We start from the raw sequence: 14529 nt of genomic DNA on the forward strand, positions 1-14529 counted from the left end.
CATATTGGTACGCAAATGCACCTAGCCTCGCCTACCTCCAGACCCATGGTGTCAGCTCGATCACCATCGGCGTGCACGCCATGGCGTCCGTGTCTGTCGAGGAGGAGTTTGATCAATCGAATCGATGTGGAGACTTCTTGGACAAACCAATCTCGTTAGTTAAATTATACGGAGTATTATTTTCTGAATTGAGGGGACCAAAAACTCATCAGTACTACAGTTTCTGCTGTGCGAACGTTAACGTTGGCCCATCCACCCACACCGTGCTAAAACACTTCGTGACAGCGTAGGCGCACTTCCACTCATTCATCCCTCGTAGCCTGCTCTCAGCACCCAAGCCGATAGGTCTCACGCCCTTCTCCACCGTACCCCTGCCCGTCACCGTCCAGCCCCATCCGGCACTCCGCTCACCGCCGTCCCGGGCTCGGCCTGCACTACGCCACTACCGCGACGCTCTTCCCTCGAGGTAGAGGTAAAGGCCTGATCCTTATCTCTTGAGCAGCGAGAACAAGCTTGGAGTGGATCTGACTGACCAACCATGCTTGCTGGGTATGACCTCCCATTTTCTGTTGACAAAAGCTTGCATATGGTCTTTCTAGTGCGCTCCACCGCTTCAAAGGTCCCCCGAGGAGGAAACTCGCCTAGCTAGCTAGTTGCCGCGTGGGTCGACCCATAGCCCCCGGCGACCGCTTCGCCGACTAGGGTAGGTGAGCTCATCTTGTTTTCTCATTCTCGACTGATTTAATTCATTCTTGACCAACCATGGTGGCGCACGCTGTTACACCGGCACGATGTGGCAAATCAGATGAAAGAGCTCAGGGCCAAAGTGGACGATGTCAGCCAGAGGAACATACGCTACCAGCTCATCAAGGGCTCGTCAGCTGCTTCTTCTTCCCCCTCCAAGCAGCTAACAGCTGAAAAATCTGCAACGGCGTCGGTGTTTGGCATCCATGGTGCCGCCGAGCAGCACAACGAATCAAACATGGATCTTGCCCAGTTCCTCATGGTCAGCTGCAAGGATGAAAATAATGACCTTGGGCTTGGGGTGATCGCCGTGTGGGGAACGAGTGATGATCTCGGGCAGACATCCATCATCAGTGAAGTCTACGAGAATCCAAATGTCACAACCAAATTCCCATGCCGAGCTTGGGTCAGGCTGACACATCCTTTTGATGCAAAGGACTTCGTCCACAGCTTAGTTCAGCAGTTCCATCATACAACAAATGATGCACGAGAAGATGGACGAGAAGATGCCGCAACAGCTGGCTCAGGAGTTTTATGGTTATGTGAAGCGGAAGAGATATCTGGTTGTGGTCAATGACCTATCCACCATCGAGGAGTGGCATCCGGCCAGAAAACAACATGGGGTGCAGAATCATAGTATCCACGCAACAAGCTGAAGTTGCGACCTTATGTGCAGGGCAAGGATACAACATATCAAAGCTCAAGCAATTGTCAGCTCATCAGAATATCTATGCTTTCCACAACATGGTAATATTATTCAACTAAACCTCTCCTCCTATATATGTACATCCATCATTGCTATTTCGATATGTCATTCATATAGCTAGCTTCTTATTATCAGTGGCAGTCATATTAATTATTAGAGTGAACTACATCTTTTACCCTCTAGTTTTACGTTTGTGACCATTTTTACCCCATTTAACAGATTTTAGCGAAACTTGTGCCACAAATTACACCCCTTTCCCCGTTTTCCTGCTGACTGTACCTGCCATGTTAACAGTTTAGTTCGCTTTCGGTTTTCCATCTGTTTTTTACAGAATCAATCCAAACTGGTACACGCTGTAACACCAACTGTAGACTTTGGGTTCTTTAGCCCCCCCCCCCCCTTCTATAAAGTATATGATATGCACACTCGTGCATATTCAAAAAAAATATGGTACACGCTGCACCTAGCTTAGCCTAGGCGAACCTGCCTCACCCCACCCATACCCGCACCAGATCCACTGCACCGCGCCCGCACCCTCCCACCCATAGTTTAAAAAACCGAAATGGCAACCGAACCAGTGAGGCTATCGGTCCAGGGTTTTACTGATCGAATGGCTGGTTCATCGGTTCATTTATGACAAAAAACAAAATCTTTAAGGTAATTTTTTAAAATTTTGACCTCGCATCAAATGCATGCACATAATAATTGATGTCAATCATTAATAAATCACAAAGTGTTATTAGCCTAGATGATTATTGGGCCTTTAGCATGCATTGTCTAAAGGTCGGGTGTTTGATTCCTTGTTGATGCATCTCTGTTTTAATATTTTCATGAGATCCGGGGCGCCTCCATCGGCTTCCAGTGTCACACTAGTAGAAAAAGGCCCATTTATCCCGGTTCATAATGCCCATCTGTCCCGGTTGGGGAACCGGGACTAAAGGGTCGTTACTAATGCCCTAGGCCTTTAGTCCAGGTTCTTATACTAACCGGGATAGATGGGCCTCCACGTGGCCGCTCCGGCGAGCCCAGGCAGGAGGGCCTTTGGTCCCGGTTGGTAGCACCAACCGGGACCAATAAGCTTCCACGCGTCAGCATTTCAAGGGCTGGTTTTTTTTTTGAAAGGAGGTGGTTTAGGGGTTTTGGGGGTTAATTTAGATTGGTATAGGTAGCTAATAGAGAGATGTGTCCTCTCTTATCTCCGTGCTACTGCTACTGCTATGCCTAAACATGACTTAGATTGAAGTGAGGCAACATGTGGTGCATGTCAAAAGTAATACTAATCCTAAATTGATCAAGTTTGGATTGTACTACTTTCGACATGCACCACATGCATGTTGCCTTCACTTCAATCCAATCCATGTTCATTTCACCCACAGATATATAATAACTCTTCATGCTCGCATCATGCATCATCATAATAACAAGTCCTACTAATCATCATCATACAACTTCTACTCGTTATTAATAACAAGTCATACGATCATCATCCTGATACTCATCGAACCAGCCCTACTTTGTTCTTAGCACATGATCATCAGTATTAGGTAGGACCTAAATACCCTCTTTAAGGTAAAATAGCATAAAACAATATAGACCCTGACTCTCCATTATGGAGAATGGAGATCATCCTGTCTCCAATTCTTGCGCTTCGCTTCCTTTTGCTTTCAAGAACCTCCTTACGACTGTCCATACATTTTTTCCATTTATTGATTAGCATGTCTCCACTTCTTTGAGAAATCCGGTATGGACAGTTGAGATTCGTAGGATGACCTGGATATATGTTCAAAACACGAAGGCTGCCATTCTGATACATCAAATGAGGCACACAATCCTCTGGGATTCTCTGTTGAAAAACATAGTAATAACTTCATAGTTAGCAATCATGTACTAGTTTTAGAAGTATGCAAAAGATGCACGGATGTCGTAATAGTAAAAAATCTTACCAGGGTATCTCCATGGTAGTTACCGTAGTTCAATACGTGCACTAGTGGCACGTACACTAGTAGAAAACGAAGCTTTATCACCGGCTCGTAAGGGCCTTTAGTGCCGGTTCTGCAACCGGCACTAAAAAGTGGAGACTAAAGGCCCCCCCTTTAGTACCGGTTCGGCACGAACCGCCACTAAAGGCCCACCAAAGGTTTTTTTTTGAAATTTTTTCTAAAAATTTTGGGAAAAAAAGTTGAATTTTTTTATTTTCAATTTTTTGAATTATTTGAGGATTTAGTCTCTAATCACCCCTCTTAACTACTCAAGTGTGGATCGCTCATTCCAAATCGTCTAACTTCCCGGCCGGTCACCAATCCTCTCACTCCCCCAGCCTGAGCACGCTTAACTTCGGAGTTCTATTCCCTCTACTTTCCAAGTCTGCACTTGTTGTTTTCCTGACAAATGTAAGCTGACAATCCTATTAACCCTCAGCAGTTTAGCTTGAGCATTTGGTCACACGTTTCACCATTTGAGTTTGAAACTATTATTCTAAAAAACAGTAATTATTTAGTAACACTAATATTTTTTGAATAAGTTTGACCATAGTTTGACCAGAGTTGACCAAAATTTAAAAAATTGATATAATTATTTAGTAACACTAATATTCTTGAATAATTATGTAGTAACATTAATACTTCTTGAATAAGTAGTTTGACCATAGTTTGACCAGATTTAACCAAAAAAACTGAAATTTGAGCATATTTTTTTTCCTTTTGGAATTTGAGGATTCTAAAAAATTACAAACAGGCCGTAGGCGGTCAAAATCGTATGCGGTTTTTCGTGCTGAATTTTTTGATATATTATACGTTTTTTTCTGACATGGTATGCAAAAGTTATAGCCGTTTTACATTTTCCCTACACTTTTTGCAAATGTCCAAATTGAAGTTTTCAAATTTTCCTAACTAGTAGATGTAGTAATATAACTACCTCTCGAAGGACTTTATTTTTTTGAAGTTTTTATCATTTTCTTTTGATTTTTTCAAAACTGAAATGGCGATACACGGGTGAAAGAACATGCGGTGCCCCCATGTGTGGTTTTGGTAATTGATGACAATCTCTATGGACTAATGGTTGCCTTGAGTTATATTTGAAGGATTTGTCCATAGGCATTTGTTGAAGTCCATGTGTTGGTTTCAAGGAGTTTATGTGGTGACCAAGGTGTTATTAAGGAATTATCCAAAGATTGGTCATGTGAGAGTAGAACTTATTGCAAGCATGTCTTGAAGAAGAAGATTGTGTGATCATTCATGTTTACCTTCAAGACATCATCCAAATGAAGAGAGTTGGAAAGAGTCAAGGTTGATCAAGACTAAGTCAAGAGTGAATCAAGTTGATCAACACACAAAGCGCACAAGATGTACCGAGAGGGATCAAGCGATCCCATGGTGTGGTAAGCATTGTCGATTACGCTTTGTGTACTAACCCATGATCTTCGTGAGAGTTCTTTGTGGGGTTAGGTTGCGGTGTGCAAGTTCAAGTGAAGCATCATGAAGAGATCAAATGCTTGAAGCTTGCCGTCCATTGTGGCGACAATGGACTTGTGAAGATGTTGCGGTGCGCAAGTTCAAGTGAAGCATCATGACGAGATCAAATGCTTGAAGCTTGCCGTCCATTGTGGTGACAATGGACTGGTGAAGATGTGCGGAAGAGTGGCTCACCCATAGTGGAGTATGGGGGAGCAATCAACTAGTCTTCATCGAGCCAACACAACCAAGAAAGGTGGTCCAACTTGAGGGAGTCAAGATCGTCATCATCTAGCTCAAGTGGACCATGTGCAAGGCAAAGGTTTGCTCTTGATAGGTTTTCTATTTTACCGGTCTCATGATGGTAGTTGGGAGACCGGGTTATAGGATCGATTGCCGTACTATCAAGGGGGGCTCTCGATGAGTAGCTTGATCGTATCGTTCATAGAGAGCTCAAACCATTGCATCCTTGCATCATCTTTGTTGGTTCTTGTTTGGTTCTTCTCTTTGTGAGTTTTGGAGCTTATGGTCATCTTGATGACAAGCTCGAGTTCATCGAAAACGGAGTTCACTCGCATCTTCTATGATTTTTTCGATGTTGGAGGTTATGCCGGTTCTTCTCGGTTGGAGGTTTCACTCCTCTATTTTTGGCATACCTCCCCTGCCTCTTCTTACTATAAGTTTGAGTTTGCTCAATTCAATCCAACAAGCTTGAGTTTGCTACTCGTCTTTCTCAATCCAACAAGCTTGAGTTTGCTCAATTCGGAGCTCATATGCAGAAGTTATGGCAGTTTTGGTTTCCTAGCGGTAGTACCGCGGCCAGAGCGGCAGTACCGCTTATCACCCCAAGCGGTAGTACCGCTGTCCAAAGCGGTAGTACCGCCTATGGCCATAAGCGGTAGTATGGCTACGGTTCCGCGCTGGTACCGCCTCGATTTTGGGTCTTCCATTTTTCGTGTCGAGTTTTGCAGTAGTTGCACGGCAGTAAGGCACGGCAGTTCCACCTATAAGCGGTAGTACCGCCTATAAGTGGTAGTACCGCTCCGGTCGGGCGGAAGTACCGCTACTGTTTTTTTGGTCCCGTGTTCTGCTCCTCCAGCGGTAGTACCGCTGGGGTGCGCGGTAGTACCGCTTATAAGCGGTACTACCGCCCCAAGGTTCATGTTTGGTTGCTCCTTTTCCCTGCTTCTTCCGCCAGAGCGGTAGTACCACTCATGGAGCGGTAGTACCGCTCGTGGAGCGGTAGTACCGCTCGTGTGCGGGCTGAGCACATAACGGTTGGATTTTTCCCCTTCTATAAAAGGGGGTCTTCTTCCCCATTGAACCTTATCTCTTGAGCTCGTGTTCTTCCCCCATTGTTGACCTTCTTCGAGCTTGCTAACTCTCAATCCCTCCATGGATTCTTGCTAGTTTTTGAGGGAAAAGAGAGAGGAGATCTAGATCCACATTTCCACCAATCACTTTCTCCTCTATGTGAGGGGAACCCCTTGGATCTAGATCTTGGAGTTCTTGGTGTTGTCCTTCTTGTTCTTCCTCTCATTTTCCTCCCTAGCATTAGTTGCTTCGGTGGGATTTGAGAGAGAAGGACTTGGGCACTCCGTGTGCCCTTGCCATTGCATTTGGTGCATCGGTTTGAGTTCTCCACGGTGATACGTGGAAGTTACAAGTTGAGAAGCTTATTACTCTTGGGTGCTTGGTGCCCTTGAGCTTGTTCCTCTTGGGTGCTTGGGCGCCCTAGACGGTTGGTGGTGTTCGGAGCTCAATCATTGTGGTGTAAAGCTCCGGGCAAGCGTCGGGGTCTCCAATTAGGTTGTGGAGATCGCCCCGAGCAATTTGACGGGTACCGGTGACCGCCCCCAAGGGTTGCCAAAGTGTACGGGTTCGGTGACCGCCCCCAAGGGTTGCCATTTGTACGGGTTCGGTGACCGCCCTCAAGGGTCCCTTAGTGGAATCACGGCATCTTGCATTGTGTGAGGGCGTGAGGAGATTACGGTGGCCCTAGTGGCTTCTTGGGGAGCATTGTGCCTCCACACCGCTCCAAACGGAGATTAGCATCCGCAAGGGTGTGAACTTCGGGATACATCGTCGTCTCCGCGTGCCACGTTATCTCTTACCCGAACCCTTTACTTATGCACTTTACTTTGTGATAGCCATATTGTTTCTTGTCATATATCTTGCTATCACTTAGTTGTTTATCTTGCTTAGCATAAGTTGTTGGTGCACATAGGTGAGCCTAGTTGTTGTAGGCTTTGTGCTTGTCAAATTAACCGCTAGGTTTATTCCGCATTTGTTCAAGCCTAAACCGTAATTATTTTAAAGCGCCTATTCACCCCCCCTCTAGGCGACATCCACGATCTTTCAACGGGGGGGGGGGGGGGTAGAGTTTGAAAATTGCCCTATAGTCCCGGTTTGTGTCTCCAACCGGGACTATAGGTCAGACCCCTTTAGTCCCGATTCATGGCACGAACCGGTACTAAAGGTTAGCCCTTTAGTACCAGTTTGTACCACGAACCGGTACTAAAGGTGATCGTGGGGCCCCGGCCTGACGCCAGCCTGCCACCACCCCTTTAGTACCGGTTCGTGGCACGAACCGGTACTAAAGGTTCAACACGAACCGGCATTAATGCATAGCCGTTCGAACCGGCACTAATGGTACCATTAGTACCGGGCCAAAATCAAACCGGGACTAATGTGTCTCACATTAGGTCCTTTTTCTACTAGTGGTATTGACCATAATGTTGAGGAGTTTGATTGTAGATATTGTAATTCTCAATATCAGTACGAAATCCAACCAGATGATTTTTCTCCTGATAAGTTAATTCGGAGCCATCGGTGTAGTGGGTTTTGTCTACCATGTTCCTCACATTGTTTGAACAATCAAAATAAGCTGTCAATGGAAATAAGCTGCCAACTATTTTGAAATAAACAATATAAATTAGCTAATAACTATGTTTGAGAAACTCACATAGCGGTAGAATTGGAGGCGTATCAACAAGGACCCAAATGTCCATATTGTCTTGCTCGATTTCAGGATCACCAAGATCCATGCTGACAAGCATACCCTCATCAAAACCATACATCTTGCAAAGTGCTTCCCATTTTTTGCAACCAAAATGGGTTACGCTCTCAGAATTGTATAACTTTACTTCAAAATCCACACCGTGATGGGTCCTTAGGTGAATTTTCTTTGTTTCGAAACTTTCATGGTCTTCAAAACCCATCCTCTCCAAGACATAGCGTCTTGCATGGCATGGGATAAGCTAGTCTAATTGTAAAAGATGAAAAGTACACGTTGAAATATTTGAAGTCGTGCTTAATTACGAAAAAATAACACTTGTCATCGTTGTGTACCGTTTCAACATCGAAGGTCTCCTCCAGCTTAATGTTGAAGCGCCGATCTTCGTCTAGGTGAGACCTGTCGCACTAACCTCGGCCATCGTGGCACCAGTCACACTCCCCCAGGAGACTTTCGTCGTCCGAGTACGACATTTCCTATGTTCATAATTCAAATATTAAACATCTACAATTAAATATATGTACTAAAAAACCTAATTAGATCATTATTATTCATCAAGGGTTGACTATCGGTCTGTCGAGTCTTTTGTTGAAAACTCTCAGCTCACGTGGTGTATACATTCGACCGTTGGTGATGGTCGCTCCTCCTTTCATCCCCGAGTGCATTACACCAAAATGTCTAGCACACGGGGATGAAGGAGAAGCGACCCCCACGACAACAGTCGGGATTCTTTGTCCTCTTATATATATATGGTGGAACTCTCCCTCACTGATTCCTCTCTGACATTTGCGACCGTCGGTGATGGTAGCTCCTCCTTTCGTTCCCGAGTGCATTACACCAAATTGTCTAGCACACGGGAACAAAGGAGAAGCTACCCCCACGGCAACAGTCGGGATTCTTCGTCCTCTTATATATGGTGGAGACTCGACAGACTTAAAGTCAACCCGAAATATCGTTAATTATCTTTCTAAAAGAGGATTTGGCTGGTCTCACCTCGATGTCGGAGGGGGTCGGTGACGGGGACGACGGCGGGGATGGTGGAGGGGCCGGGGGCTCCTAGATTTCTGCGAAAACAAAAACCCTATAAGCTATCAACTAATCATATGCATATGCCTTGCATAGTGCTCTCCAATTTTATCATTCAAAGTAGGAGTAGTTTTCCAATTTGAGCATTCAATAAGCAAAATCAAATCGAAAAATAAAGTAGTATTCAAATTAGGATGCATTCAATTATAAGCAAAACTACATCATCTCCATGCGTTCTTACATCGTCGAATATTATCACTAATACACCTCGAATACTATCATACATATAGCATCGCTAGTACAGCTAGAACCGTAGCACCCGACGGGTATCGGCGCGGGCGGTGGACACCCAAAGGGAAGGAACCATCACAGGATCATAGCTCCAGTGAGATCCCTGAAGAACCTGCCAGGTATTGTCGAACCTGCCCTCCAACGCAGCCATGTAGCGACGGACGTGTTGGTCCTCCTCGCTGACACGGTGACGTACCACCTCCGCGGTGTCCGGAAGCCTCGGCACCGTCACTGGCCCACGCGACCGCCACCAAACAAGGATCGGGTCAACGACGGGCTGGCTCCTCACCAACCTACGTCCCCGGAAGGTAGCACCTCCCAAAACTAGCCTGGCGGAGCCCAGTCCCGGACATGGCCCCTCTGATCAAGCCGGCCTCCTCCGCCGAGTCAACGACGAGGATGCGGGATAGGCATCGTCGACGTCGATGCGAGAATAATTGTTTTAACTAAAAAACAAACTAGTTCTATTAATTTCCTTCCTAAAAATAAACTACTTCTATAGTAAAATAAACTAGTTTTATTAAATCAACTAGTTCAACTACTAATTAAGCACTTAATATAAATAAAATAAAGTAGTACTTACTAAAAATAAACTACTTCTATATATAGTAAAATAAAGTAGTTTTATTAAATCAACTAGTTCAACTACTAACACTGCAAAAAAAGACACATCCGTGACATTTTGGGCCGAACGAAATTTTTTTCTGTCATACATATGACACTTCTATGACGATAATTGTGACAAAACCCGGTATCATCATAGATGTGGTGGGCTCCTACTTCTATGACAAAAAATCTTGACAGAAAATGGGCTTTTCATCCTAGGCGGGCCAGAGACGTAGCTGCATGACATTCTTTGGGCCGTCCATGACGGAAAAAACCGTGGTAGAAGCGAGGGCGAGGAAAATTTCGGGGAGTTCCCGGTTACGGTGGGAGGTCGGGGGCTAAGCGATGCACGTTTCTCTCGTACACGTACGCGCGTGTGTGCGAGGTGTTGGCTCTAACTGAACCCGAGCGAGGCGTTGGGTCTAACTGAACCCGAGCGATTGCACTGCAGGCTACGCGTTACTGAACCCGAGCGATCGGTCGATGGCTGTTAACTGAACCTGCTCGAGCGATTCCTTCGCTACCGCTGCTAACTGAAGCCGATCGATGATGAACAGTGAGCGTTGCTGGGGGGTTTGGATGAACAGTTCCCGGTGGGGGTGGATGAACAGGACCCCGTGGTGTTGCCTCTGGATGAACAGGACCCCGATCGATCGAGCCGGTTGGGGCTGGATGAACAGGACCCCGTGGAGGGCAGGATGAACAGGACCACCCCGTGGAGGGCAGGATGAACAGGACCACCCCGTGGAGGGCTGGATGAACAGTAGCCCGTGGAGGGGTGGTTGAACAGGAGCCCGTGGAGAGGGCTGGTTGAACAGTAGCCGGTGGAGTAGCGCGTGGTGGAGGCTGGATGAACAGGAGCCCGCGGATGAACAGTCGCAGGTGGAGGCTGGAGGAGGTCGACGGTGGATGAACAGTAGCCCGTGGAGGCGGGAGGGGGTCGACGGTGGAGATGAACAGTGTCCCGTGGAGTCCCGTTTTGCGGTACGCCACACCCCTCCCGATGAACAGGACCCCCCTTTCGACCGTAGCGCTCCAACACAAGTCTGTTTCCTCCGTTTTGCGGTACGCCACACCCCTCCCGATCAACAGGACCCCCGTTTCGACCGTAGGAGGTCCGTTTCCTCCGTTTTGCGGTACGCCAGACCCCTCCCGATGAACAGGATCCCGTTTCAAACGTGGCCGGTCAAACACAAGGCCGTTTCCTCCGTTCTGCGGTACGCCAGGCATCGTTTCCATTGGCTATTCCGTCCAAGCCCTCCTGATGAACACGACGACGCATTCCGTTCCGACCCAGCTGGTTGGCTCCCCATGAACACGATGAGGACGCTGTTTCTCCGTTCCGACCCAGCCATGTACACGAGCCCTGGTCGTACGTATGCGCGAGTAGGCGTTCGAGACCCTGCCCGTATGTACATACGTGGCCGTATTTTCTTTCTTGCACACTGGCCGCTGTACGTACGTGTACATGTTACGTGCGCGCCTCTACTATGACATGTGCGCGCCTCTACATCGACCAGTATGTACGTACACGTTCGCGACCAGAATGACAATGCTACGTACGCTTCGACCAGGTGGGTCCCAACTGTCAGGCACTTCCTTGCCTGCGAAGATGTAGCTGATGGGTCCCAGCAGTCTGGGGGGCGAATCGTTTTTTTTGCCCGGACGCACTTCCTTGCGTGCGAAGATGTAGCTGGTGGGTCCCAGCAGTCAGGGGGAAACGTTTTTTTCGCGAAATACAGTGGCCCGTCCGGTCGGTCCCAGCGATCAGGTGGAGGAATCATTATTTTCCGCGTAATAAGGAGGCACTTCCTTGCTGCGGCCGTGGACCCAGCTGTCAGCCTCTCCACGTACAGTCCACGTCTGATGGAAGTCGTTCCTTGACCACGTTGACCACGCCGCGCCGAGAGCACCAGGGCGGTGGACGATGGCGAGGCCTAGGAAGGGGACGACGGGGAGCCGGGAAAGACGCGGCAGTGGAAGCCCGCGCGGAGAGGAGTACGAGAGTTCACTGGTTCGGCTACGGTGTGAGGCTGCCGTCGCCGCAGGGCCTGGCCAGCAGTGGGAATAGTAGGGGGCGGTGAGGCCTCCGCGGCAGCATAGCCGGCCACGGGAGGCAGGAGCATGCGGCACGACCGGCGCTGCTCTGGGCGGCTGGAGTAAGAAGACCAGAGGTTGAAGAAGCACTACGGCCGTTGGATGGACATCATACGGTCACTGGAGCTAGAATCGTTCATATTGACTAAAGTTGACAAAGGCCCCCGTGCCAGTCAACTTAGTAGGCCCACAAGTCAGCCTCCCACCATGGTGGGTCCCAGCTAGCAGGGGGAGTATTCATTTTTTTTGTGCGTAATAAGGAGGCACTTCCTTGCGTGCGAAGATATAGCTGGTGGGTCCGAGCTGTCAGCGGCGGTAACGTTTTTTTGCGAAATACAGAGGCCCTTTCGGTGGGTCCCTGATGTCAGGTGGAGGAATCATTATTTTGCGCGTAATAAGGAGGCATTTCCTTGCGTGCAGCCGTGGACCCAGCTGTCGGCCTCTACACGTACAGTCCACTTCAGATGCATGTCGGTCGTTGACCACGTTGACCAGGCCGCGCCGAGAGCACCAGGGCGGTGGACGACGGCGAGGCCTATGAAGGGAACGACACAGAGGTAGGGAAGACTCGGCAGTTGTTTCCCACGCGGAGGGGAGTACGACTGTACGCGGGTTTACTGGTTCGTCTGCCGTCGCCGGAGAATAACAGTAGGTGTGGATGAGTAGAGGGATGGCTAGGCCAGTGATGGGAGTACGGTGGGGCGGTGAGGCCTGCGCGGCAGCACAGCCGGCCGCGGGGAGGAGGGAGCAGGCAGTCCCGCCGGCGCTTGTTTGAGCGGCTGGAGCAGGAAGAGCAGAGATTGAAGAAGCACGACGGCCGTTGGATGGACATCCAACAGTCAGTGCTTGTGCGTCAACCTTTTTTTTAGGAAAGCCTCAAATCTGTGGAAAACAGCATACAGCCCATCTGCCATTATTTCTAATAATTTACAGCCCATTTGCTAATTCTTAAGTTTTTTTTTGAGCCCATATTCTTTTTGTTAGCATTACAGCCCATATTGTGGCCACGGTTAAAAAATTATACAAAATTTTGCATATTTCGGTGCGGTCCGAACTGTTTTTAATCCCGAAATTTCGACTCACATTCAAACTGATTTTAAAAATAAATGTATATCTATGTAAAATCCAACAAATTCTCCACGCATAAAAATTAATGTAATTTAAAATCTTGAAATGAAAAAAAGAGATATTTGAAACTAATTGCCGGTTTAATGTGTTTTAAAAATGTACAGCCCATTTCTCATTACTGATGGGCCATTTTCTCGGCCAGCTGAATGAAAGTTCTCCTTGTCTTGAAAGATTTGCAGCCCAACAGGCCTGACAAAGCGACTTACTCGGCAAATCACAAAAAAACTGGGCTGTGGCCGTGGACCCAGCTGTCAGCCTCTCCACGTATAGTACTCTTCCGATGGAAGTCGTTACTTGACCACGTTGACTACGCCGCGCGGAGAGCACCACGGCGGTGAACGACGGCGAGGCCTAGGAAGGGGACGACGCGGAGCCGGGGAAGACGCGGCAGTGGAAGCCTGCGCGGAGGGGAGTACGAGGGTTCACTGGTTCGGCTGCGGTGTGAGGCTACCGTCGCCGCAGGGCCTGGCCAGCAGTGGGAATAGTAGGGGGCGGTGAGGCCTCTGCGGCAGCACAGCCGGCCACGGGAGACAGGAGCATGCGGCACGACCGGCGCTGCTTTGGGCGACTGGAGCGAGAAGACCAGAGGTTGAAGAAGCACTACGGCCGTTGGATGGACATCGTACGGTCACTGGAGCTAGAATCGTTCATATTGACTAAGTTGACAAAGCCCTTCATCCCCGTCAACTTTGTAGGCCCACAAGTCAGCCTCCCACCAAGGTGGGTCCCAGCTAGCCGGGGGAGTATTCATTTTTTTGTGCGTAATAAGGAGGCACTTCCGGTGGGTCCGAGCTGACAGCGGGGGGAACGTTTTTTTCGCAAAATACGGTGGCCCGTCCGGTGGGTCCCAGCAGTCAGGGGGAAATGTTTTTTTCGCAAAATACTGGTGGCCCGTCCGGTGGGTCCCCGCTGTCAAGTGGAGGAATAATTATTTTCCGCGTAATAAGGAGGCACTTCCTTGCGGCTGCCGTGGACCCAGCTGTCAGCCTCTCCACGTACAGTCCACGTCCGATGGAAGTCGTTCCTTGACCACGTTGACCATGCCGCGCCGAGAGCACCAGGGCGGTGGACGACGGCGAGGCCTAGGAAGGGGACGACGCGGAGCCGGGGAAGACGCGGCAGTGGATGCACACGCGGAGAGGAGTACGAGGGTTCACTGGTTCTGCTGCGCTGCCGTCGCCGTAGAATAACAGGGGTGTGGGTGAGTGGAGGGATGGCCTGGCCAGCGGTGGGAGTAGTAGGGGGCGGTGAGGCCTCCGCGGCAGCACAGCTGGCCACGGGAGGCAGGAGCAGGCGGCACGACCGGCGCTGCTTTGGGCGGCTGGAGCAAGAAGACCAGAGGTTGAAGAAGCACGACGGCCGTTGGATGAACATCGTACGGTCACTGCAGCTAGAATCGTTTATATTGACTAAGTTGACAAAGCCCTTGGTACGTCAACTTAGTAGGCCCACAGGTCAGCTTCCGA

The 14529-nt window shown here is 48.8% G+C and overlaps 1 protein-coding gene across 1 annotated transcript in view; it reads left to right on the forward strand.

Moving 5' to 3' along the window:
- The first annotated feature begins 805 nt into the window (after window positions 1–805).
- The window catches only part of LOC109752707 (disease resistance protein Pik-2-like), a 51929-nt gene continuing 38205 nt past the window's right edge, over window positions 806–14529 (forward strand). Inside the window, exons 1-2 of the mRNA XM_073502283.1 lie at window positions 806–1313; window positions 1421–1491. Of these exons, the coding sequence (XP_073358384.1) occupies window positions 806–1313; window positions 1421–1491 (579 nt within the window). The remainder of the gene's footprint in view (window positions 1314–1420; window positions 1492–14529) is intronic.

This window comes from Aegilops tauschii, chromosome 6 (genome assembly GCF_002575655.3).
Source record: "Aegilops tauschii subsp. strangulata cultivar AL8/78 chromosome 6, Aet v6.0, whole genome shotgun sequence".
In the NCBI taxonomy this organism is placed as follows: domain Eukaryota; kingdom Viridiplantae; phylum Streptophyta; class Magnoliopsida; order Poales; family Poaceae; genus Aegilops; species Aegilops tauschii.